We start from the raw sequence: 27,694 nt of genomic DNA on the forward strand, positions 1-27,694 counted from the left end.
GACATCAAAAAGCATACTACAGGTCTTGAATATGAGGTTTTTAGATCATGAATTAGCAAGTCACGTGGCACTAAGAGCCACTGTCAATGTGATATTCATTAAACATAACTGATGCAAATTATTGAACCTTAAAAAAACTTTATTTCGTGTAATGACCAGTTACTATTGCATGGGGCCTACAATCTTTTTTAATCAAAAGGCTGTTAGCTCCAGATAGTTTCATTTGAGTAAGAGAGCTCGCCAATTTGCACCATGGAAGAATTCTGCTTTCCTACCCTGTTTGTTTCTCTCATTGTCCACAACAGGACAGACCAACAGATTAAGCAAAGTAACAAAGAAGAAATATTGGGTTTAATTAGGATAGTCACTCTAGGCAGTTGAGAATTTATGTGCTGGATAGAGTTGGAATTCAGTATAGATTCTTTTTTAAAAAAACAACAACACAAGAATCTAGTAAACCTGTTAAAATTATTCAAAATCACAGTCATTCCTTTTTGTTCTTTCCTTCTGAATTTCAAAGCTGATTGAAAATGTGGCTGAATGATACATTGGAGAGCTACTGTAAATAATTGTTGCCAGCCTGCAGCCCTCATTTTTCTTCAGATTTCAGCCTCTTTCAGACTGAACTGCCATTAACTTTACTTATTCTTCATTATTCCTATCCTTCTGAAATCCCTGGATGACATGAATTCAGTGACTAGTGTGCTCATTTATCCAGAGCTTGAGGCTTGACAACGCAGTTGCTCAGTTTTTCCTTTTTGAGGTGACTAAGACTGTGCAATCCTATGCAACCTATGCACACTTACTTGTGAAAAGTCCTGTTGACTATAGTGATACTTTTAAGTAAACATACATGCTCTTGAACTGCATTAAGAAGGCAATACTATGAAAAGATCTGGCAGGACGAGCAGCTTAGGATGCAGCAGATCTCTGGTTTAACTCTGACTGAGCCAGGAATCTGGTAAGTCTCTAACCCTGACTTAGCTGGAGAGATGCTGGTATAAGTTGCTCAGCTGGCTGAGGTGAGGGTGGTGTAAGTAAAGGTAAAGGGACCTCTGACCATTAGGTCCAGTCGTGACCGACTCTGGGGTTGCGGCGCTCATCTCACTTTCTTGGCTGAGGGAGCCGGCGTACAGCTTCCGGGTCATGTGGCCAGCATGACTAAGCCGCCTCTGGCGAACCAGAGCAGTGCACGGAAATGCCGTTTACCTTCCCGCTGGAGCGGTACCTATTTATCTACTTGCCCTTCATGCTTTCGAACTGCTAGGTTGGCAGGAGCAGGGACCGAGGAACGGGAGCTCACCCCGTCGTGGCGATTCAAACCGCCGACCTTCTGATCGGCAAGTTCTAGGCTCTGTGGTTTAACCCACAGTGCCACCCGCGTCCCTCCGAGGGTGGTGTAAGTCTCCCCAAAATTAGGGTTCCTTGGGTGTGGCAGGGGCAGGTCCAAAGAGGAGGGACTTAGACTGCATTTTAAGCAGAATTAGCTTGGTCGCATGACCTGGCAACCTGTTGTAGAACACTATTTTAAAGGCTTGCTTTCCCTCTGCCAGGTTTTGGAGGAGCAGCTGCCCAACCCCACTCCTGAATGGGGTTTGGGTCTGGTGTAACTTTACACCGGATTAATTCACACTGGCTTGTTTTTATGCCAGCTTTGTGCACACAGGATTGCTCCCTCCAGATATTTTATTTTGTTTTGCTTGCACGGAAAAACTGACAGATGACTATGTTTGGCTGGCTAATTTGCCAGTCCAAAGAGTGTGTTTGCTTTGGGATGTCTTTCCTACAAAGCAGGAAATGATTGCTGTGTAACTGATTCCAAAAGCTGATTTACAGTCTTCCCTGCAATTCTAGTTGCTTCGCCTTCAAAATCCCAAATTAATTTTCTTTGGCTGAAAAATACTGTAGCATCTTAGTAGTCTCTGTGAAGCGCCTTCATTTGAAATATCCATTCAAAAACAGCACAGAGAACATTCTCAAGGGATGAGGCCCACTTATTAAGCCAGAGCTTTCCAAACTGTGTGTCGTGACACATTAGTGTCAGCTGCAGTGTGTAGGTGTGTCGCGCAAACACTTCCTCCACTCCTCCAGTTTGCTAGTACAGTGGTACCTTGATTCTCAAACTTAATCCATTCTGGAAGTCTGTTCCAAAACCAAGGCGCACTTTCCCATAGAAAGTAACGCAAAATGGATTAATCCGTTCCAGACTTTTGAAAACAACCCCTTAAAACAGCAATTTAACATGAATTTTACTATCTAATGAGACCACTGATCCATAAAATGAAAGCAATAAACAATGTACTGCAGTCACACAACCAGTCAATCAGTAGCTGAACTGGGTTCCACACAGTCACAAAAACAAAACAAGCCACAAAAACAAAAATGCAAAATAAAAAGCAAAAGCAGACAGACTTCAGCGTAACACTCAAAATGGAAGTGTGGCACTCAAAATGGAAGCGTAACACTCAAATCGGAATTGTAACACTCAAAATGGAGCATGTTCGACTTCCAAAAAAAGGTGGCAAACTGGAACACTTACTGGATTTGCAGTGTTTGGTTTCCAAGTTGTTTGAGTACCAAGGTGTTGGAGAACCAAGGTACCACTGTGTCATGAAATGATGCATGTCTAGAAAGTGTGTCACCAACATGAAAATTTTGGAAAGCTCTGTATTAAGCCCTCTGGTAGCCTTCATCCTCAACTAACAGGTTTTCATATCTTCATCAAGAGCTAACAGCCCCCCCCCCCAGTTCTTAGAGGCCCACTCAGTGGGGGAGTAAGCAAGTTGGCATAAGGACCTTGCTAAGGTTAATCCATCACCATATTCGGGGAGGAATTTTCTCCTGCAAATTGGCCAGCTTGCAGGTGTTTGCTCACCTCGTGGAGACTGTCACAACAGTCCTTTATCTGAGCTGAGCTGGAGCTACATCAGTGTAAGTCCCTGACCCTGGCTCAGCAGGCACAAGTCCTCAGAAGGGGGCATTACAGGGGCAAGGCAAGGTGAGACACCTATTCTAAATTCTGCTTGCTTGGTAAATGTGCCTAGAGCCCAAATCTCTAAAACTTGGGCCCACACTACCTGCAAGTTTAGCCTGCAGTAGCCAATCCTAGAGGCTCCTAAACAGAGTTTGAAATAGACATGGTGGCATAAGTTATGCCGGCGTATGTTACACTGACTTCCTATAATTAGGATTTCTCTGTTATTGCCAAGTAAATACAGACAGGATTGCAACTTTAAACTGGTTTAATGACATTGCTAACGTTAGGCAACTCTTGTCTTGGAGCTTTAAATTTATTGGGGTTTGTTCAGGAGGGAGGCCTCAGAATTTGCCTTCTCACTTCAGACAGGAATGAGCTTGGGTGTACAGTGGTACCTTGGGTTAAGTACTTAATTCATTCCGGAAGTCTGTTCTTAACCTGAAACTGTTTTTAACCTGAAGCACCACTTTAGCTAATGGGGCCTCCTGCTGCCGCCGCGCCACCGGAGCACAATTTCTGTTCTCATCCTGAAGCAAAGTTCTTAACCCGAGGTACTATTTCTGGGTTAGCAGAGTCTGTAACCTGAAGCGTATGTAACCTGAAGTGTATGTAACCCGAGGTACCACTGTATTAGCTGTCTTCCCACCTAAGCAAGTTTAAAGGGCCAAATATTACCTGGTGCTTGAATGGGAGAGTATGGGGAGAAATTTCAAATTAGGCTTGGAAGAATTCAGCCTGCATTTACCAAAACTGTCTTTTAAAGAGTGCATAACAACTGTGAATTAATAAATTTTCAACTAATTACAGTCGGTAAACATTAATTTGAGCAGAACAGTTTACAGTGGTACCTCGGTTTACAAACTTAAACTGTTCCGGAAGTCCATTCTTAAACCAAAGCATTCTTAAACCAAGGTGCGCTTTCCCTAATGAGGCATCCCACTGCCAGTGTCCTTCCACCATTCGGCTTCTATTCTTAGACCGAGGTTTTGGGGAGTTCGTAAACCGAATCATTCGCAAACAGGACTGTTCTTAAACCGAGGTACCACTCATTAAGCAGTTGGTCCCTTACCTTTCCTGCCCTGATCTGGCTACAGTGATCCATGCAACGGTCACCTCCAGGCTTGACTACTGTAATTTGCTCAACATGGGGCTACCCTTGAAACTGTCCCAGAAACTCCAGCGGGTGCAGAATACCACAGTAAGGATCCTCATGGGGTCCCTGCCATGGGAGCATATTCACCCAGTGCTTTACCAGTTGCACTGGCTCCCAGTTTAAGGTGCTGGTTTTGACCTTTAACACCCTTTGTGGCTTAGGGCCCTCGTATTTACGGGACCGCCTCTCCTGGTATGCCCCGCAGAGGACCTTAAGGTCCATGAATAATAGTTTAGAGGTCCTAGGCTCTAAGGAAGTCAGATTATTCTTTACTAGGGCCAGGGCCTTCTCTGTGATGGCTCCGACCTGGTGGAATGCTCTGTCCCATGAGATCAGAACCCAGCAGGATCTAACTTCCTTCCGCAGGTCCTGTAAGACAGAGCTATTCCACCTGGCTTTCAATTTGAACTTAGCCTAATCTTTTATTCCCCTTCCTTCCCTCCCCTTTTTATGAAGATTACCTGCTCTGGGATCCCACAGCTAATTCTACCCTGATCTACTCGCTGGCCCAAATAGGACTAATTTAGCCAGCTAGCCGTGGTGATCATCTAATGTTTATTGGATGGATTTCCCCCCTAAATTGATTTTTGAATTCTGAATTTATTGTTATTCACATTTTATATTGTATTTTATGCTGGGTTTTTTTGTTGCATCAATTAAGTGTTTTCAATTTGAGCCCGGTTTTCTGAACCGGGAAGGGTGGGGTATAAATAAAAATTTATTTATTTATTACATTTATTACTATAAATGAACTAAAAACTATTAATGAATGTAGTTTAATATTAGGTATGATATGACATAATTTTTTTAAAAAAATGTTTCTAAATAGTCCTATTTAGTTGCTTTATGCACTTCCTCACTGAAGGGGTAAGGGCAAGAAGTGTCATCAGCACAATTACTGCCAGAATATTTTATCTGAGAATTGTGAAACAGTATAATGCATATTGGGCAGCAATGGATGAGGAGTGGTGGAAAAAAGGAAGAGAAGGGTTTGTTTTATTGTGGAGATAAGAGGGATCAGAACGTTTATATCTGATCATTGTTTCTGCAGAGGCATGTCGCGGTTCATGGTACAGTGTTGTGTTTCACTGACTCAGTCAAATGATCTATAAGAGCTCACTAATGCCCTTTAGTATGCACAGTAAGGTTGGCTAAGACTTGCTTGAACTCAGCAAAGCAAAAAGCTGGTATTTATGCATCTTCTAACTTTATGTGAGGGACACGGGTGGCGCTGTGGGTTAAACCAGAGCCTAGGACTTGCCGATCAGAAGGTCGGCGGTTCGAATTCTCGCGACGGGGTGAGCTCCTGTTGCTCGGTCCCTGCTCCTGCCAACCTAGCAGTTCGAAAGCACGTCAAAGTGCAAGTAGATAAATAGGTACCACTCTAGCGGGAAGGTAAACGGCGTATCTGTGCGCTGCTCTGGTTCGCCAGAAGGGGCTTAGTCATGCTGGCCACATGACCCGGAAGCTGTACGCCGGCTCCCTTGGCCAATAAAGCGAGATGAGCGCCGCAACCCCAGAGTCAGCCACGACTGGACCTAATGGTCAGGGGTCCCTCTACCTTTACCTTTAAGTTTATGTGAATCACAATGAAATCCACCACAACACCAAAGGCATTATCTGTGAGTCAAGCTGGTTTTGTGTACTACGATGGCACAGATAATGCCTCTTCAACCCAGCTCCATCTGCATGTAGTTATATGGAACTGATTCATAGCTGTCAACTTTCAGATTTGAAAATAAGGGATCAGCAGCCTCACCTGTCCCAGGGACAGTCTACGGGATATCTAACAATCTGGGATAGCAGCGGAAAGCATCGGGAAACGGTGCTGGAATAAGGGAATTTTCCACAAAAAACGGGAAGGTTGACAGCTATGAACTGATTGTATCAGACTGTGGATGGGGATACACATCCTGAAAGTAATAGGATGTCCTTATTTTCATCAGAGAAATGTTGGAGGGTATGCAACACCCTCATTCAGATGCATGTTCTCATTCAGGGCATTATTGCTTTACCCAGTAAATCTCCAGAGGAATTTAACATTTTATAAATTAAAAACAACAAAAGTTTGGGAAGTTAGCATCAGTTTTACAGTGTAAAAAAGCTCAGCTTTTTCCAACATCAAGGCTTTCCTCTATAATTCCCAAAGAATTTCTTTTTAGAAACCTTTACATTGTGTTAAACCTCAAATTTGGTATTAAAGGGCAGTTTATGTTTGATGCATGGAAGTTTGAGAATTTCAATCCTCTTAAAGATACCATATTAGTAAGAACTATATGCAACAGCTACTTGCTTTAAGTGGGGCATGCAGATCCCTTATAAAGCCACCCTATGAAACTTTTAAAGAAAACCAGGTCACTTCTACACTAAAAAACAAATGTGATAATATAATTATGGCTTTCCTGAAGGAAGTGTGGGAATAATAGTTTGTGAGGTTCTTGAACCACAAACATTCTGTTAGAAGCCAGAGTCCCTGGAATTTCATGAAATAAACTAATGCTACAACAGCTTTATCAATTTAATGGAAGCAGTTATTAACTGGTATACAATAGTGTTATCTTTAATGTTTCTGGTAATATATAGGGGTTGTATCCTTTTTCTTTTACTATATGGACACACAGTAAGGAATAAAAGCCATTGCTGCCTTCCTGAAACATTTATAAGAAATTTCAAAAGAGGTGGGTGGCTCTCAGTTTATGGGGAATATTGGGAATCTTATCATTTTAAAAGTGCAGCATGTATAGGAGGGTATCCATTCTTTCTGTAATGTGTGAAGATACACCTGGAGGCTGGATGGGAATTAACTGGTCTGGAGCTGTATAGTCGATTAGCCCAAAGCAGGGGATAAAATTTGTAAGATTCTAGTTGGTTCCATTGCTGCAGATACAGCTCACATTGTTGTTATTGTTTAGTTGTTTAGTCGTGTCCGACTCTTCGTGACCCCATGGACCAGAGCACTCCAGGCACTCCTATCTTCCACTGCCTCCCGCAGTTTGGTCAGACTCATGTTTGTAGCTTCGAGAACGCTGTCTAACCATCTTGTCCTCTGTCATCCCCTTCTTCTTGTGCCCTCAATCTTTCCCAACATCAGGGTCTTTTCCAGAGAGTCTTCTCTTCTCATGAGGTGGCCAAAGTATTGGAGCCTCAGCTTCACGATCTGTCCTTCCAGTGAGCACTCAGGGCTGATTTCCTTAAGAAAGGAGAGGTTTGATCTTCTTGCAGTCCATGGGACTCTCAAGAGTCTCCTCCAGCACCACAGTTCAAAAGCATCAATTCTTCGGCGATCAGCCTTCTTTATGGTCCAGCTCTCACTTCCATACATCACTACTGGGAAAACAGCTCAGATTACTTACCATTAAGTAATCTGACTTACCATTGTCAGGCTGACCTTGAGCTCAGGCCTATGACTTACGGAATTCTGTTCTTATGTGTTTTTGATAGGGAAGCAAAGTATGTTGGGAGGATTAATTTGATTTATAGTAGGGGGTCCTTTTTATGTTCCCTTTATTTGGTGTGGGAGCTGCTGCAGAGCTAAGTAGGAGATGAAAATGGCCATCCAACTGGCAAAATGAGCTCATTTTTGCTTTGCAATTGAGCCTGCTGATGGCAACAAGGCTTTCATTTTGGGTTGCTTTTCACAAAAGGGAATATACGCTGGCTGCTTCATTACAGTTTATACTCCAAAGTCGATCACTTTTTAACAGCTACTAATGTGCTTGGTTGTGTTTTTGTAGTATTTTTGTGCTGAACGGTCAAGCATTGGTTTAAATTGCTTAATATGCAAGAGAAGGAGAGAGAAGCTGAGAATAACTAGGGAGCTGGAAACTCATACCCAGAGAAACATACCTATTTGGCTCTAGGTGTGCAGAATTGGCCGTGGCCTTGGATGGGGATGCACATTCTGCAGCTATATCTAAAAGGATGCATTCTAGATGGCTCTTGATCTTGCCCAGATGGTCCCAGGTGAGCATTGCAACCATAAGGATGTGTATCCAGATGCACACCCACACCTATATGAATGCAAATCACAAACACACTACTTGTTAAAACATCTCTTTGGGCTGGGTCTTGCTGCTAGTTGGCCCCAGTGGCATTGATTCCAGTTTTGATTGATGGTAAAATGAAGAGCAATTAATCAGAACACCAATGCCATTACCATTAACTGATTCGACTGAAGGGAGAATTTTCTACATTAGTTCTTTCCCCCCAAGGACAGTTTTAATTCCAGTTATTGATTCATTCCCTGCCTTGATTACACCAGTGGGAACTGTACAGTATCATGTAATGCAGTGCGAATTAACCTGCTAACAATTATTGCCCTTGATTGGGAGATGCAAAAATATTAAATTGCTTGGGTCAGAGTTTCACACTCCCATTGAGAAACTGCTCAGAAGTGACTTTTCAGACTACTGGAGAACACCCCAACCCCCACTTAAAACAGATAGCTTCTGTTGATGGAGGAATTTGCAAGCTTAAATTACCCTGAATTATTCCCTGGCAGAATAAAAAGCCCAATTCTTAACAGTAACTTTCCAGTAATGGAGGTTCTCTATGAATGAAAGTATCTGCTCCATGATTTTACGAGCCATTTCTCTGAAGATCATGCACTTTTACAGCTAGGTCTTTGCACCAATGTTGAGACCTGACACCACCTCCAAAACTGCAGCCATCCATAATCCCTGTGCTGCATAACTTTTGCAGCAGTTGAAGAAGAGTGGCTCATAGAATCCTAAGTGTTGGAAGGGACCATGCAGGAATCTTTCATCCTACGTGAGGCTCAAACCCACAACCCTGAGATTAAGAGCCTCACATGCTACCAACTGAGCCATCGACCTAGGATTAAGGAAGAATAGAGGGCAAGGAAGGCTTGTGCTATAGGCAAGGATATGTGACAATGGCCTTGGGTAAGTTCTACACAGGAACACATACCTGGAAGCAAGAATGAGCATCCTTTTGCCATTGGTATCCATTTGCCATTGTCTTGACCCAAGATGGGGGCACTTGTAACCCTTCAAATGTTGGATTCCTGCTCCATCAACCCTGCCCATCGGGGTTGGAGTCCCATAACAGCTGGTTCCCAACTCTGGCCTGGACTTGCCTTCCTTACTGGTTGTCACTTGGTGGCTCTCAGAATACCATTAAGGAATAGTTGTAACAAAGAACCCTAACACCCTACTTCTCAATTCAAGTAAGATGGCTGGTGTAAGGGATTTCAGAACTTTCTTTATTCCTTTAGAGGGAGCTCTTGTTCAAGAGAGCATGGAACAACCGGTTTTGACGTGAAAGACTGTACTACGGAAGAGAATATGACAACCCATTAGGGCTTGCAATATGGCGCTGTTGACATTACTGCGGTTCAAGGAACCGCGCCAATGATCACTGTCTCCAGTTATCTTTGCTGCCATACTACCGATGGCAGCCTTATTAACGTGTGCTATGTAGAGTTACAATTCCCAGTTTGTTCTTCTGGAAGTGTATCTGTGAGTCAGGATTGTGTGACAGGGGAACACCACCAGTGATATTATAAAGTTTATGACAATGAAAATCGGATAAGCCAGCACTTGAATGGTTTAGTCTTTCAGCAAAATCCCAGATGTTTACTCAGAGGTAAATTCTATAGGTCCTTACTTCTAGGTGCATAGGATTGTAAGCTTTGACTATACTTAGAATATTCTTTATTTAGACAAGCCTTTGGAACTCGAATGGCTCTTGTAGTCAGTTAATTATTTCTGCCATGCTGTCTTATAATATCTAGTTATACTTCTGCATTCACTTTTTTTGAGGGGTGAGGACGTGGGCTTACATGTTTCTGAAGAATGATGGAATTTATCTTGGCTTTAATTATGGTGGGGTACAAATAATTTCAGTTAAAACAATTTATAAAAGCTAAGCGCTGTACATAAAAATGGTAACACGACCACAGTTCCTGCCTTTATGGGCACAGTCTGCAGTAGATAAGACCGTAAGGGAGGATAAGGGAAATTTTAAAATGGAGGAGATGCAAGTGGAGAGAAGAAGAAAAAGTTGAATTAGAAAATATAAGATTGAGATGAAGTTTTAAGGATTCTTAAAAAAAAAGAGGGAAATGAAGCAGTATCACCATCAATATGCAAAATCTATAAGAAATTCTCGCTCCTGTTCAACGCAATCATTATCCACCTGCTTCCAGTTTTACATATTCACATTTATAGTACGTTCTGGGGTTTTGGGGGAGAAAAAACCCTGTTATGCTGGAATTGCTAGTAGTGTTTCTAAACTGTAGTAGTATGCAAACCGTATTGCCATTAAGAAGAATCTACTTGCAAAAAAATTGGCTAATTATTTCTCAATGTGTTTAGAGAATCAAGGATTTGGGGAAACGTCAGTCAAATAAACAATAAAGATAGAAAGCTTTATATGTGAAATTAACATGATCTGCTTTTAAACATCTATTACTGCAGCATCTTATAGCACAACCCCATACATGTTTACCTGAAAGTAATCTGAAATAAGTCCAATGTGGTTAACTCCTTAGTTAGTACACAGAAAAAGTGCGCTGCGTATTCCCCGCTCCCCCAAGATAAAACTATTTTGGGAAGACCGCAGGGACCTCTGGAAATCAAGCCAAGATAAACGGCGGATCCATCAGCCTTCTGCACACTGGCTTGAGTGACATTTTGTAGCAGAGTAAGACCAATAGTATATAATACATCTGGTGACCTTGTGAAATATTTCTAATATTGAGATCCCTGGGATTAGATGGGTCTACTGAGAGAAGAAGTGAAAAGCAGGGCAGAATTGGGGAGAGAAGGCAGGACCCTGGCTTTGTAGCAGTGGCGTAGCGTGGGTTGTCAGCACCCGGGGCAAGGCAAGTAATTTGCGCCCCCTAACACGTGGATTTACGCCCTCTAACCCGTGGATTTGCGCCCCTTAACCCTAACCCCCAGATGTTGCGCCCGGTGCGCCCGGCCCCCCCTGCACCCCCCACGCTACGCCACTGCTTTGTAGCTTACCTCTGTATTTGGGTGTGTCCTGCAAATTGACCGTGTTTCGTTGTGCCTCTACCTTTCGTTTCTGCACACTGCCAGTATGGTCACGTATGGTTTCCATGTAAGCCTGGTGAACCCAGCAGCCCCATTCACAGATACTTGGAACACGCTCCCTCCCATCTCCCCATTTCTTCTGCACAAGAAAGAACTTCGCATGGCGTTGCAATTCTGAAGTGTGCATGCATGCATTTCACCATGCAATTGTATACACATTGATTAAATCAAGCCGATATACCAATATATTGCTTTATTTCTCGGTAGTAGTAAATTAAGGCTTTATAGTGAGTCACAGAGTACATGCCAATCTAAACATTAAAGCCCATTTGGAACCAAGTTGTGTTATCCTTTTCCGTTTAGCGCAGCCAGCAAGATACCAACTTTCTTTTAGACAAAAAAAGAAAACACCCTCAAATCTTGCGTAAGAGACCTTCTCAGTTCAAAAGGCCCAGCTCTTAACCATTTCCCCTTCAGGACAGACTTGCTGTGAGCTAAGGGTGGTGAAGAGAGTAGCTGGCAAGAGATAAGAGAACATCCTACTAAGTAGTCACCTTCTAAATGGAAAGAGGAAAGAAATTAAATGGATGTTAGCTGGTATATCATAGCGTTCCCCAGAATAGCTTGATTTGAGATGACCCCATCAGCCAGGGGCGGAGGAAGGGGGGCAGTGGGCGTGGTCCGCCCTGGGTGTCACCACTGAGGGGGGTGACAAAATGGCGGCCGGCACTCACTGCGGGGCCTGCAACGCACCCGAGCCATGTGTCTCTCCTGGGAGTGACGCGGTGGCTGGGGTGTACTTGGCCTTTAATGCGGTTGGATAGATATGATCAGTTTGTAGAAGGAAACCGAAAGACATTATGAGTCAGCCCACGGAAGGGCAGCATTGTACTGAAAGAATGGACATGTGTCTATGCATGTATGTACATATGGAAGCCTCACAAAGGTAATCCATTTCACTTAAAACTAATCACCCCACAAGCTATTCCACTTGTCCCATTGATTTTAGTAGCAGAGATTTAAGCACATCCTTCAACACTATCATTGCAATCACTGGGACTCTAAAGAGCTTCACTTTGCAGGGTCATAGGGGGCGTTACCAGTGGCGTAGTGTGGGGGGTGCAGGGGGTGCCGGCCGCACCGGGCACAACATCTGGGGGTTAGGGTTAGGGGGCGCAAATCCACGGGTTAGGGGGCGCAAATTACTTGCCTTGCCCTGGGTGCTGACAACCCACACTACGCCACTGGGCGTTACTACAAGAATTGTTTTGTTTTCTTCCTTAACATACAGATTTTTCCTCCCTACCAGGGCCACTGATTAATTACATCATCTGCCTCCAGTGCAGCTATTTAAAAAAAAACTGGAAGAACAGAGTGTTTTCCTTCCCACATCTCCCTATAAGAGATGTTTTCAGCATCTGAGCTGCCACTCAGAAAGCAGTTGTCACTTGACCACAGGGGATTCCGCATGAAGATATAATCACCCAAGGCAGGTTTTCACATCGAAGGACAAAAAAAATGCTTTGCCAAACACAAATTGGAATAGCATTTCCCAAAATACAAAGTATCTGTGAAATGATCTTCCATAAAGAAAGGAGGAAGGAGAGAGAATTTATCGAGCTTTCAAAGGGCAACGTTTTGCTGTTAATCTGAGTATCTGTGTTTTGGGAGGAATTTGGTAGTCTAGAATGAAGGTGGCAGCTTCTCTTACATCCAGGAGCCCACCCTTGCAACATTTAGCCACGGGAGAAGACTTTAGGTTATACACAAAGCATGCGAGGCAATGGGTGAGCCCAAACATAGCTAGCCAAAGCCCTGAAATAGAAACCCAAAGTGTCTTCTGCAACATATCGACGTTCTGTGGTGGCAGTTGTGCTGAGGTTCCTCAGGATTCCCTAAAGCTAGACAGTCTGAAAACTACTGATTTTGAGAAAAGAAAACTCCAAAATCTATGTCACTTATGTAAAGGCAGAAATTCTCTGACCCTTTTTAAGGCTCCGAGTGGTGATTTCTGAGGCTGACAGAGAGACTCTCCTCCCTGGAAGAGAGGGGAGTGGTTGTGGGCGGGAGCCCAAGCTCCGCCCCTAGCAGGGGGCATTAGCCCCCTGCCTCCCCCACTCACCTGGCCGGCGCCCACGCCCATTGGCAGGCACCCAACCAGGTGCTGCCGAGGGGGCGTGTACAGCAGCCTAAATGCTGCAGCGCCAGCCCCTTCTCGGCCTCACTCTCCGTCGTCCCGTCGCGAGTCACCCACCCTCCACTCCCTTTTAGCTCAGGGTCTAAGTTGTCCTTGGCCTTGCTATGGACCTTAGGTTGGTCGCCCTGGTTGTCCGGGGGGGCTGGTAGGAATTTTTCCATTTGGCATTAGGTTTTTTTGGCTTTGGGGGTTTTTTGCCTACCTCGTAGCAATCGCCACAACTTTTGTGGTATTGGTGGGTAGGTTAGGCATTGGAATAATGTGTTGTGGTGTGTCGAAGGGCTAGGTGTGGCCATCGCCTATGCCTTCAATTTTTGGGTATTCCGTTAAAGGAATCTGGTGGTCGTGTATTCTGTCCAATGCCTGCTTGGCGGGAGGCCATGGCATGACCCTCGGTGACATCAGAGGAGAGCCTATAGTTGGATTAGCATCAACAGGCTCCACCTACTGGTGAATAACCCCCCTTGTTTTGGACATCCAATGCCTAAGCCAATACCTTTTCACTGCTGTAATCAATAAAGTTGTGGCCTTTTCTTGCCCATTAACCTTATATCATGTGTCCTTGTGTATTCATTCCACATTGCGGGGTCGGGTCCTTGAACCACAACCTTGATTTCCCAAAACAGTCATGATTTCAAACACACTGACTTAGCATCTCTGACAGTCCTTTGACAAGACACCCACTTGAGTTGCCATGCCCACATGAGATTGCATCTGATTGTCCATACAGGACCTTGCCCTTTAAGTCTGTAACGGTGCAGAAATGATAACAACTGGTCTGACTTTTGTGGGTTTTCTTGAACTAGAATGTACAGCATCGAAAACCACTGTTCCCCAAGGCTATGACCTTATAGGCTAATTGCTTTACTGTCTGGGAAATATCTCTCTGCCCCAGACAAAGAAATAGAAGGTGTGCGTGGAAGTAATTTTAACAACACAAGGCACCAATGCCATCAAGAAACAAATAAGATGCCTGTGACTCCTATCAGATGCTACAAGGAGAATTTTGCCACTGAAAATTACAAAAACGGCCATTGCCTTAAAAATCTTTAGCAATAAAAGAGGGTATCTCTTCTCCAAACTGCAAGTGTCCAGACTCACTATGTATGTTGGATTTGCTGTTTTCTTGTCTCAATGAAAGAGCAGGTCATATTTTTCAAAAGTTCTGGTGTCCTTCATATTTGAGGTCTTCCCTGGTTTATTGAAACGAATTGGTTTCAACTTTGCTTCAGGTTATGGAAAAGCACCTGCAATACAGTAAGGCTTCCAGGTTTTAGAAACCAAGGAAAAGGTGGTTTTCTTAAATATTTTCAATTAAGAATCCACCGGCTGAGCCTCCTTAAGTATACCTAAGAGTTCCACTCGGACTTATTACACATCCCTGGTGTTTGCGGGGCATCAGAAATATAGCCTATGTTTAATAGCTGCTGTTTCCATTATAAAGCTGCACTCAGAAAACTGTACCAGTTTAAAGAGGGAAAACGTGAGCTGCTTAAAAGAAATTTGTGAGAACAGAAATCCCTGGTCTGGATGCTCGTGACTTGACTCTGTAAGCAGAGCCTGTCCTGTCCTCCATTTCCCCTTCCCCTCTATGGGGATATTTATAGATTTATGAATAAACTAGAAAGTGCCTGCATGGGTAGAAAGTGAAGCATTTGAAAGGCAAGTCCTACACAGAGGGCAACAGGAGGAGGAGCGGAAAAAGGAAATGGGGATGAAATCGGGATGGGTGAGCACTGGCTTTGCTGAATGAAAGTTAAGGCATTTCGGTCATAAGGCCTTTCACAAATGTCATAACACTTCTTATTCATGCATTCTGAAGGAACTGCCTTTAAACCTCAAAAAGCTAATGCTTCATACCATCTTTTCAGACTAATAAAAACATGATGGGCATGTATACTATTGACCTTATTCCCACTGGTCTCATTTCATGTTCTTGAGGCACTACATGGTGAGCTCGATATTAATGGAAAGTGTCATGCGTGTATTGAAAGTGTAGACCTAGCAAGGACCCTACTGTGTTGTTTTGGGCCAGCCATTCCCAAATTACAGTAGTACCTCGGGTTAAGTACTTAATTTGTTTCGGAGGTCCGTTCTTAACCTGAAACTGTTCTTAACCTGAAGCACCACTTTAGCTAATGGGGCCTCCTGCTGCCGCCGCACCGCTGGAACACGATTTCTGTTCTCATCCTGAAGCAAAGTTCTTAACCTGAAGCACTATTTCTGGGTTAGCGGAGTCTGTAACCTGAAGCGAAGGTAACCTGAGGCGTATGTAACCCGAGGTACCACTGTACTACTGAGAGCCCAACTCAACCTTTCTGTACATTGCCTGTTCCACAGAAAATGGTATAAAGTTCAACAGAATGGAATCCCCCAGGACATCTATGGGGAACTGGCTTCAGGCACCAGGCCTGTTGGCAGACCAACTCTGTGCTACAAAGATGTCTGCAAAGATGACATGAAGGCTGGCGACATCAACCCTGCCCTTGCAGAAAACTGCATTGCCTGGAGACAGGCAGTCAAGTCATGTATCCATAGCAGTGACCAGAGGAGGAATGGCTGCTGGGAGGAGTACAGAGAGAACAAACACCATGGTGCATCTGCAACAGCAGAACCAAACGCCTTAATCTGCCCCAGCTGCAATGAAACATGTTTCTCCCCTATTGGTCTACACAGCCAGAGCTCCAATGGTTTGACTCCCCCTCCCCAGGCGCACTCCTCCATCCTCTCCTGAGACAGATGGATGACAACAAATGATATTTTAGACAATATGCAGCCTGCTGAACCAAGGTGTAGCTTTGCTTCTAGTAAAGGTAAAAAGGTAAAGGACCCCTGGATGGTTAAGTCCAGTCAAAGGCGACTATGGGGTTGCGGCGTTCATCCTGCTTTCAGGCCGAGGGAGCTGGCATTTGTTCACAGACAGCTTTCTGGGTCATGTGACCAGCATGACTAAACTGCTTCTGGTGCAATGGAACACCGTGACGGAAACTAGAGGGCACAGAAACGCCATTTACCTTCTCACTGCAGCAGTACCTATTTATCTACTTGCACTGGCGTGCTTTCGAACTGCTAGGTTGGCAGGAGCTGGGACAGAGCAACGGGAGCTCACCCCGTCGCGGGGATTCAAACCGCCAACCTTCTGATCAGTAAGCCCAAGAGGCTCAGTGGTTTAGACCACAGCGCCACCCACTTCTAGTGTATTGCATCAAAGAGCAGACAGCAATGTAAGACTCAGATGGGAGTAGAAGGGCTGACTGTGCCATGACAAGTTTTATGGGTTCTCTGATTGTCGCATTTGTGTCATAGGCTGGCCATTCATTTGCTAAATGAAAAGAGACAAGGCTAACAGATCCTGAGGGGATGAGGAAAAGACAGGCTCAGATTGCAGGTTTGTGATTATGAATTCTAACTATAAAGGATTTACTATAGTGAAGATTGAAATGTTCAAGAGTTTCTTTGGAGTCTAGCAGAAAGCATTGAGTCTGAGAAAACCCACGCCTTTTTAGATTGTGGATGGAAACGTGTGGATTTCCAGATTTTGTTGGACTCCAATGCCCATAACCCTCAGCCAGCAAGGCCAGGCAAACTCCCGGCAAGTCACAGCTTCCCTGTAATTGTTTTAGAGATAAATTGTGATGGCAGGGAGGTAACGAGAAAAGAGCGTTGCAAGAGCTACAGATGCTTCTTCCAGGGGACAGAAAACTTTGATGTAATCTGAGTTAAAGGAAGGTGGCTTATGACACTCTTCAAAGAAAAGCTCTCAACAGGACTCATGACAGACACAAAGAGCAGGGAGCAGGCGATTTGTTCAGTGCTGAACATCACATTCAAAACACACCTGTGCCAAAGCTAGTTTGCTGCTGGTTGCATAATTACAATGACTCGTAATGACCAGAGTTGGTGGATATATTGCACTTCTGGCTTTGACACCATTGTTCATCCAGCACCGAAAATGTAAAAAAACTCACACACCCTAAAACTAAAACAGAGAAACCTGGCAACCTCTCAAATGACAACATGGGCTAAGTCTAGATATTATGGCTCTAATTCAGCTAAAAGGTAGCCGTGGTGAAGTTTTGTTGAAAGCAATGAGACTTGTCATGGCTTCTTCCATTTGTTTCAGTAGGATTTCCAGAACAATCCTATGCATGTCTACTTGAAAGGAAGGCTCATTGTTTCCAAGGGAATTTACGCCCAGGTAAGTGTGTACAGGCCTGCAGCCTTAGTCACAACTCACTTGGGCATTTGAAGCCAAAAACAAACTGGGACTTCTGTTACTCTGTTTCCAAACTGTACACACACACACGCACACACACATAAAACTATCTTGTAGCTCAGTAACCATAAAGGCTAGAGAATTACGTTTTTAAAATACTAAATGCTGGCATTTTAAAGATTTGAACAAGGCCACTAAAAGGTGTCTTAGGGACCAAATGTAGATGATGCTAAGCCTCTATGTTTTCTGCTTATGGCACACAGAAAGTACAGTTGCTGTATACAGACATTCTGTGCAAGTGTACATACAGACATGTTTAATACTTTGCTATCCTCAACAAGTGAGACCTGTCGCTTCAGAAAAAGGCAGGGTTGGTGTGCTCTATAATGCAGCGCTTGCAGTGACGTTTGACAAACCGCAAGGCTTCCACCGAGATCTCGCAATCCTGCACGTTCATCATCTGCAAATCAAAGCAGTTGGCCGCCACAATCTGCAGGCCTTGTCCGGTGATGCTTTCACATGACTTCAGGCTCAGCCTCTTCAGATTGAAGCAGTTCAGAGCCAGGAACTCCAAGCCGGCGTCGGAGACCAGAGGGCATTTCCCAATGTCTAGCGACTTGAGTTTTGTGCAATTTTTGGCAAGGTACTCCACTCCGTGGTCCGTGATGCCCTCACAGCCCCGTGCGTTGAGGTATCGCAACTTGCTGCAGTACTTGGCGATGTAGCGGATGCCGACGTCGGTGATGCGGGCGCAGTGGGCGATGCTGAGGTACCGCAGGCGCAGCTCCAGCTTGGCAATCTCGCGCATGCCGAAATCGCTGACAAAGCGGCAGTCGCTCACGCTCAGCTCCCTGATGGACGTGCAGTAAATCATCAGGTAACGGAGGCCTTCGTCGGTGATGCGGATGCAGCGGCGCAGGTACAGGTGTGTCAACTGAGTGCAGTGGGCAGCAATGGTGTGCAGTCCTTCATCTTCAAGGACAAAGCAGTCCGTCATGTCTAGGTAGCGGATAGAGATCTGTTTTCCATGTAAAGGAGACAACTTGATGGAAGCTTCACGGGTTAGGCTGATGCATGTAACTTTGGAACAACCTAAATTCGGGGAGGAAGAGAGAAGGTGGTTATTTGTGGCTCTGCATCGATGCCTACTTCTCCTTTAAGAAAAGAAAATAACCTTATTCAGCGGGGTCTTCTATGCTAGGAATTTGAAGCTTCAGGACCGGTGTAAAAGAGTTTTGGGAAATAATCCATAGTGAATTGGAAAAAAATGTTTAAAAGTACTTTTCCAAAAAAAATAAATAAATAAACCAGAGTCCTTTTTGTTGGGGATAATTCAGATGGAAATTCCCAGGTGTCAAAAAAGGTTGTTCATGTATGCCACTACTGTGGCCTGTGTTTTGTTAGCCCAAACATGGAAAACGAGTGAGAAGAATGGCAACTTAAGCTGATGGAATATGCACAGCTTGCAGACTTAACATATAGAATAAGAGAACAAGAAGAACATATGTTTAGAGAAGATTGGAAAATGTTTATTGAATATATGGGAAATAACTGTGTACAGCTGAAAATGCTGGCAGTACAGTGGTGCCCCGCAAGACGAATGCCTCGCAAGACGGAAAACCCGCTAGACGAAAGGGTTTTCCGTTTTGGAGGTGCTTCGCAAAACGAATTTGCTATGGGCTTGCTTCGCAAGACGAAAATGACTTGCGATTCCTGGGGTTTTTTCCCCCTCCCCCCCTTTTCCCAAGCCCCTAAGCCGCTTAACAGCTGTTTGCTAAGCCGCTTAACAGCTGATCTAAGCCGCTTATCAGCTGATCTAAGCCGCTAATAGCCTTTTGGCAGCTAATCCACTAATCCCTTAAGCCTTTAATAGCCGCTAATAGCCCCTAAACCGCTAATAGCGCTAATAGCGCTAATCCGCTAATGGGCTTGCTTCGCAAGACGAAAAAAACCGCAAGACGAAGAGACTCGCGGAACAGATTCTTTTCATCTTGCTAGGCACCACTGTATTAAGATAAATCCAACAGTGTAAACAAGTTTTGATGGATGTAATAATGGAATACTGAATGGTTTAGTTTATGTAAAATATACAGGGATTTATGATATGTAAAATGAACCATGGAAAGAGAAGCAGGGAAGTCATTGATATTTTAAGGATGTTTAAATGAGTTTTGAAAATTGTAAAACATTACACACACACACACACACACACACACACAAAAGGAATTTGAAGTTTCATGCAAGGAATATAATTAGTTCAAGTTACACAAAATAAGATGTATTCCACAGTCTGGTACCTCTGTTTTGTTTTTTGTTTTTAATTGTATGTAACAAGCAAGTAATATGTAAGTTTGGTGGAAGCTTACCTATCTTGATTATGTCAGTAATTAATGCTATGTGTGCGCTCTGTATTTGTAAAAGGCCTCTGATCAATGGAACCAGCTTTATTCTGGACTCTGGCCACTTGAGAGTTTGGATGGCAACTACACTTCTGTCCTGGGCAAATTGCTGCCAAAGTATATGGAACTTGGCCACCCCTGGCTTACACAAAACCAACTACCTGGGTCCATATGCATAAGGGAAGGAAAGACATGATTCACATGCTTGCACATTGGTCATTGCTGGAGAGGGAAGTGAGGAGCAGATGGGGCTCATCAACATGGGAAGGTAGTCCACATAGGAGAAGCAAAACTCTGATCCTAAACCTCCACTGCCTTCAGGAGAAGAAAATGCTATGCAGTAAACCCATCTGGAGTGGAGTCCCTAAGATTGGATAGCACCTTGTACCCATCCTTCCATCAACTCCTGCAGCCAAGCTGGTGACAAACATATTGCTCTGCTTTCCTGTGAACCACTTCAGCAAGGTCTTGTTGTCTGGTCAGCCCAGGACCTCCAGACACACTGCCCAGGCTTGCACCTTGGGGAGGTCACTTCAGTGTTGCTAACACAGTGGTTTGATTTCGCCTCCGGAGGTGTACTCCAGTGTCGAAGCAATGATTCTTCAACATCAACTTCGTTGGACTGGACATGTTGTTCAGATGCCTGATTATCGTCTCCCAAAGCAATTACGCTATTCCGAACTTAAAAATGGAAAGTGTAATGCTGGTGGTCAGGAAAAGAGGTTTAAAGACTCTCTCAAGGCAAGTCTTAAAAAACTGTAGTATAAACACTGACAACTGGGAAACACTGGCCTGAGAGCGCTCCAATGGGAAAACAGCCTTTACCAAAGGTATCATGGGCTTTGAAGACACTTGAACTCAGGACAAAAGGGAGAAACGTGCTAAGAGGAAGGCATGCTTGGCAAACCCTCACCGTGATCAACGCTCACCTGGAAACGTATGTCCCCACTGTGGAAGGACATGTGGATCCAGAATTGGCCTCCACAGTCACTTATGGACTCACTGTTAAGACTGTGTTCATGGAAGACAATCTTACTCGGCTATGAGTGATCGCCAAAGAAGAAGAAGATGACTCCATTGTCTCTCGAGACAGACAGATGCCAACATCAGCATTTGTCTTTAGAGGGGCCCAGGTGATGTAACTAATTCATGCCAGTACCAAAAGGCTTTTGCCTACACTCTGGTCTGTACGATCCAAGTTGCTTCTCCTAAGGAATTATGATCCAATGGCAGAGGGTTTAAAAGGAAGATTTAATCCATGCTGTGAGAGCTGCAAGCAACTTTGCATCATGTGCATTGTATCTTCCATGACACAGCATGACCTATGAGCATGGCCAATGTAGCCTGCAGATGTCAGGAAGATTTCTCAGATGAATATCATCTATTTGGGGACTCCACACCGCCTACAAGAAAGGTAGGTAATTCACCCACCTTGTCACAGAAGGTCTTTTTGCCTGTGTTTTAAATATAATGACATTTTCCTGTGGCTGAAACCACTTTTCCTGTCCCAAACAATAAAGATGTAAAAACCTGCAGGCTCATAGCAGTTTTCCACAGAGGAAATGTAAAGGATTTGAAATGGAAGGAGAAAGTTTCAAGAGAGCTGAAAGAACTTTGGCCAGCCTTTGAGATAATGGTTTGCAGTCAAGCTCACATGTATAGGAATCTTGCCCAAAACTGATCTCTCTCTTAAAAGTGGGGAAAAAAACTGAATGCTAACTTCTGTGTGGTTTTGACATGAAAATATTATTTCTAGGTTACCTAACTGAACAGAACCTGAACGACTCAAGCAAGGCCTTGGGAAACTTTCAAGCTGTCAAATGGTCACAGTAATATTCATAGAATAACTGGCTATTATGACTATTATAAATAAATTTGTATACCGCCCTATACCTGTAGGTCTCAGGGCAGTTCAGAGGATAATAATTTAATAATAATTTATATTTTATACCCCACCCATCTGGCTGGGTTTCCCCAGCCACTCTGGGCAGCTCCCAACCAAATATTAAAAATACAATACAGTATTAAACATTAAGAACTTCCCTAAACAGGGCTGCCTTCATATGTCTTTTAAAAGTAAGATAGTTGCTTATTGCCTTGACATCTGATGGGAGGGCGTTCCATAGGGCAGGCGCCGCTACCGAGAAGGCCCTCTACCTGGTTCCCTGTAACCTCACCTCTCGTAGTATACATAATCAAAACAAAAACAACCCATTAAGGCCCCCAACACATTCTAAAAGGGCGTTGGAGGAACATTTTTGCCTGGTACCTAAATGTGTATAATGAAGGCGAACCTGGCTCATGCAAAGGACAGGTCTCACTGCATGGTTACAAATAGATTCCCAGAAAAAATGCACCTTTAGCAACATGCACACTTTGGAAATATGCAGGTGTACTCGATACATGTGCTGATCTGGATGCACACCTCCTGCCCTTGCATGTTCAACGGACACCAAACTCACTCACCCGTATAGTATAGTAAAAGCTATGGTTTTCCCAGTAGTGATGTATGGAAGTGAGAGCTGGACCATAAAGAAGGCTGATTGCCGAAGAATTGACGCTTTTGAATTATGGTGCTGGAGGAGAATCTTGAGAGTCCCATGGACTGCAAGAAGATCAAACGCATCCATTCTTAAGGAAATCAGCCCTGAGTGCTCACTGGAAGGACAGATCCTGAAGCTGAGGCTCCAATACTTTGGCCACCTCATGAGAAGAGAAGACTCCCTGGAAAAGACCCTGATGCTGGGAAAGATGGAGGGCACAAGGAGAAGGGGACGACAGAGGACGAGATGGTTAGACAGTGTTCTCGAAGCTACAAACATGAGTCTGACCAAACTGTGGGTGGCAGTGGAAGACAGGAGTGCCTGGCGTGCTCTGGTCCATGGGGTCACAAAGAGGCAGACACGACTGAACGACTAAACAACAACAACAACAACTCACTCACCTGCTCCCTCTTTCTGCCTTAATGCTCGCTCACATAAAAGCTATAGATTGTGTGCACCTGCTCATTCAGGAGAGTTCTCACACCATCAGCGATGCAATGGATGACTCTGCTCAAGAACATGTGGAAAGGAATGTGGATCATGACAAATCTCATTCTCCCCCGTGCAAATCTCCTGGATAATTCTATCTGCTTCCTGACACATATGTCTGGAAGTGAGCCAAAGTGGTTAAATCATCCATACACACAAACACACCATTTTCAACTCTTTTGCTATTTGTTGTGAATTTATGCAACTACTTTCCTTTCCTTTATCTTATTTATGATTTTCAGTTTTATACATTTCAATAATCCCCCCCCCCCCCATTTTAACATACAAAAACTTATGGAATATGCAGGAATGGCGAAACTTACTGGAAGAATAAGAAATCAAGATAAACTTTTTATAAAAGAATGGAAATAGTTTATGGATTATTTACAAACAAGCTGCAAAGAGATAAAAACATTGGCAGGATTATTGTAATAACCTGCAGTTTTATAAACGTATATATTTAAAGCAGATGAATAAAAGAGCAAATTAAGTTAATTTGGATATGCAGACGATATTAAAAATAAATTTAAGGAACCGCAGAAAGAGGGGGAAGGAAGTCAAGTTTTGAAATGTTAAAATGATTGTAAAATTAATGAAATGTATAAACCTGAAAATCATAAATATTTTTTTTTAAATAAAAACCCCCAGCTACTTTTAAGTCCCATTGATATTTGTCTGTAACACTCAATGGGTACTTCTGGTGTGTGGTTCAATAGGCTATACATGCTGATATGCATCACTGTATTCTTCATATCCTTTTAATATGGCAATAAGTTGAGTTCAGAGCAGGCAGCTGAGACTTGGTCTGCCAAGTTTCATTAAGAGGAACCGGAAAGATGTGCATATTCCTTAGCTCAGACAACCTCTCCAGCAGAGGGCAGTATTGCACACATCGTTCAGCACAACGTTTTGAATATTTGGGAATTAATTCAATCTCATTCTGTTGTAGCAACTGCAATGAAGAGAACCCTGTAGAAACTAAAGACTTGGATGGGCAAAAGTGACCATTGCAGCTTCTCTCAGCTTCCATATTTTGAAGTTAGGGAAGTTTTAAGTGAGGGAACTTAGGGTTTTGAAAAAGACCTCATGAAAATAAATCAGCATTTTAATGAATATTTCTCCTGATCTGCACATTTTGGTGTGCAATTTTTTCCTAATCTGTGCATTTTTGCAAACCAGTTTCGCCATTATAGTGCATTTTTGTATGTTATTTTCACTAAAATATGTACATTTACACCAGTATATGCATTTTTGTGCACATTACTTGTCTGAATAACTGCATCGCAATATTTGGGAACAGCGAATTTCAAAGGATGATTTTGTTTTGGTTCATGTATTGTTTTGGAAAATGCAAGTCTGGTAAGCCTGCCTTTAAATGCAACCTGAACTGAATTTATCCCACACCCCTAGTTGTATTATAATAGCTAGTCTTTAAGGTGCCACTCTGAGGACACGGGTGGCGCTGTGGGTTAAACCACAGAGCCTAGGGCTTGCTGATCAGAAGGTCGGCGGTTTGAATCCCCGTGACGGGGTGAGCTCCCGTTGCTCGGTCCCTGCTCATGCCAACCTAGCAGTTCGAAAGCACGTTAAAGTACAAGTAAATAAATAGGTACCACTCCGGTGGGAAGATAAACGGTGTTTCCGTGTGCTGCTCTGGTTCGCCAGAAGCGGCTTAGTCATGCTGGCCACATGACCCGGAAGCTGTACGCCGGCTCCCTCGGCCAGTAAAGCGAGATGAGCACCGCAACCCCAGAGTCGGCCACGACTGGACCTAATGGTCAGGGGTGCCTTTACCTTTACCTTTAAGGTGCCACTGGACTCTTTGTTGGTTTTGTATACCTGAGGCAATTTCTACCTCTGCAAACTATGGCTTTAATTGAAAAGACACATGAAAGACAAGCCCCCACTAATTTAAGCAAAAGGTCACTTTGGAGAAATGAGCATTAGCCTTGAAGGTTTTTTTAAAGATCAGAAAATAGAAAAGAAAAATGCATCAACTAGAACACAAAGGAGTTGGGATTTAGCTTTTAAGCATTCCATTCACACACAAGCACACCCATTCATCCATCATTTTTTCATTTCCCTACACACAGAGACTAGAATCGGCATTGCATTTCAAATATCAAGTACCGCTGAGCAGATACAAGTCTGAACTTTGGCATCCGCAACAAGAGGGCTTTAGCCCTTTGCCCCATGCGGTGGTCCTGATCTGGAGACCTATGCCTGCAATGTGCATTGCCAAACAGCAAGCAAAAAGAACAAAAGCTGTTGGGTTAAACTTCCTATTCCCAGAAGCCAGCATGGAGGTTGAGGAGGATGGGGTGTGTGTGAAGAGGAGAGGCCCTGGGGGCCAGATGGGAAGACTTTGGGGGCCACAATAAGCCATTTATTTATTTATACCCCGCCCATTTGGCTGTGTTTCCCCAGCCACTCTGGGCAGCTCCCAACAGAATATTAAAAGCACAACAAAACATCAAACATTAAAAACTTCCCTAAACAGGGCTGCCTTCAGATGTCTTCTAAAAGTCAGATAGTTGTTTATTTCCTTAACATCTGATGGGAGGGTGTTCAACAGGGAGGGTGCCACCACCAAGGAGGCCCTCTGCCTGGTTCTCTGTAACCTCACTTCTCAAAGTGAGGGAACTGCCAGAAGGCCTTTGGAGCTGGACCTCAGTGTCCGGGCTAGATGATGGGGGTGGAGATGCTCCTTCAGGTATACTGGGCCGAGGCCATTTAGGGCTTTAAAGGTCAGCACCAACACTTTGAATTGTGCTCGGAAACATACTGGGTACCAATGTAGGTCTTTCAGGACTGGTGTTATGTGGTCTCGGTGGCCACTCCCAGTCACTAGTCTAGTTACCGCATTCTGGCTTAGTTGTAGTTTCCAGGTTACCTTCAAAGGTAGCCTTCAAAGGTAGTGTGTTGCAGTAGTCCAAGCGGGAGATACAGTATTTTTCGCTCTATAAGACGCACCAGACCACAAGACGCACCTAGTTTTTGGAGGAGGAGAACAAGAAAAAAAATATTCTGAATATCAGAAGCCAGAACAGCAAGAGGGATCACTGTGCAGTGAAAGCAGCAATCCCTCTTGCTGTTCTGGCTTCTGGGATAGCTGCGCAGCCTGCATTCACTCCATAAGACGCACACACATTTCCCCTTACTTTTTAGGAGGGGAAAAGTGAGTCTTATAGAGCAAAAAATACGGTAAATACGGTAACTAGAGCATGCACCACTCTGGTAAGACAGTCTGCGGGCTGGTAGGGTCTCAGCCTGCGTACCACATGGAGCTGGTAGACAGCTGCCCTGGACACAGCGCCTCTTAGTTGAAAAGCCAGTGTGGTGTAGTGGTTAAGAGCGGTAGACTCGTAATCTGGGGAACCAGGTTCGCGTCTCTGCTCCTCCACATGCAGCTGCTGGGTAACCTTGGGCTAGCCACACTTCCTTGAAGTCTCTCAGCCCCACTCACCTCACAGAGTGTTTGTTGTGGAGGAGGAAGGCAAAGGAGAATGTTAGGCATTTTGAGACTCCTTCGGGTAGTGATAAAGCGGGATATCAAATCCAAACTCCTCCTCCTCATCCCTGACTTAAGCAAAGTTCTCCACCCAAATTTAAGCACAGATATATTTTCTATTACCTGACACATCCAAGTGCTCCAGGTTGGGACACAGCGACACCACATCGAAGACCGCCTCGTTGGAAATATTGTAGCAACCTGACACCTCTAATTGCCTCAGTTCAGGGCAGCATTGAGCAATAGTATAGAGTCCTCTGTCTGTGAGCCGCCTGCAGCCACTAACAATTACCGTCTCCAACATGAGACAGACGTTGGGCGTGTCCTGGCAAAGTCGCCGAGTCAGCACCTTCAGGGCTCTGTCCACGTTGATTGTCTCGCCTGTCAAGCGAATAGTCCTCCAGAGATGTGGGTCCCAAGCAAGATTATACCAGCGGCGACACACACGGGCGCAGTGGCACAGCTGGTTGGTAGGCAGGAAAGAGAAAATCTGGATCACTGAATGGTCCGGCAGCCGGTCAATGTTAGCCCGTTCCTTCTGAAGTCGGGAGGCAGACCGGATGAGAGGATGGGTAAGGCGGGTTGGAGGAGGCGAGTGAACCATTGCGATGGTCTCCCCGGTAATTGAAGAGGACGATGTGGAAGATCCCCGGCCATTCTGCAAAATGTGCGAATTTGGCGGACATATTAGCGCTGGGCTGGGCGTGCTGAGAGTCCGCATGCTCAGGTCCGAATCTGAAAGAAACCGAAACACATAGCGATGAGAATAACCCATGTTTTGGAGGAGCACATGTTTTAAAATATCATGAAGTCATCACAAGGATTTGGATTCGTAGCAATAGAAGATGCCCCCCAAAACTGATATTGACCCGATTTGGCCATGACTTATGTCAGGAACAAACCAGAGCAAGCCTTGGGCTTGTGTGCTCTCCTGTGTTCTGTTGGGACCAGGAGTCTGTAAGTCCTTCCTTCCTTCCTGTTTCTTATAGTTTGTTGTGTCACCTGGCGTCATAAACTGTGGTTACCCCTAACAATGATTAATGTCTTACGAGTCAACAGTTTCCCCCCAATAAAGTTTGAAAAAAGATATACAAAAGTTAATATCAAAATTTCCAGTATCTTTTTATATCAAAGATAAAAGAAACTAATCTAAATAAAAACAAAACAAAGGAAAACAAAGAGACAAA

The 27,694-nt window shown here is 44.1% G+C and overlaps 1 protein-coding gene across 3 annotated transcripts in view; it reads right to left on the reverse strand.

The window, feature by feature from the left end:
• Positions 1–12,506: 12,506 nt before the first annotated feature.
• The window catches only part of FBXL7 (F-box and leucine rich repeat protein 7), a 200,340-nt gene continuing 185,152 nt past the window's right edge, over positions 12,507–27,694 (reverse strand). The window contains exons 3-5 of one of the 3 annotated variants that reach the window (XR_014513377.1): positions 26,631–27,242; positions 14,030–18,657; positions 12,507–13,047 (exon numbers count right to left, since the gene is read on the reverse strand). Coding sequence is in view for 1 of the 3 variants with exons in the window: in XM_083449530.1 (XP_083305656.1) it covers positions 17,921–18,657; positions 26,631–27,228 (1,335 nt within the window). In the remaining 2 variants the exon portion in view is untranslated. Of the gene's footprint in view, positions 13,182–13,954; positions 18,658–26,630; positions 27,243–27,694 lie in introns of those variants that run through there. The other 2 variants (XR_014513378.1, XM_083449530.1) reach the window with 2 other exon arrangements.

The sequence above is a fragment of the Podarcis tiliguerta genome (assembly GCF_965153285.1).
Source record: "Podarcis tiliguerta genome assembly, chromosome: 7".
NCBI lineage: Eukaryota > Metazoa > Chordata > Lepidosauria > Squamata > Lacertidae > Podarcis > Podarcis tiliguerta.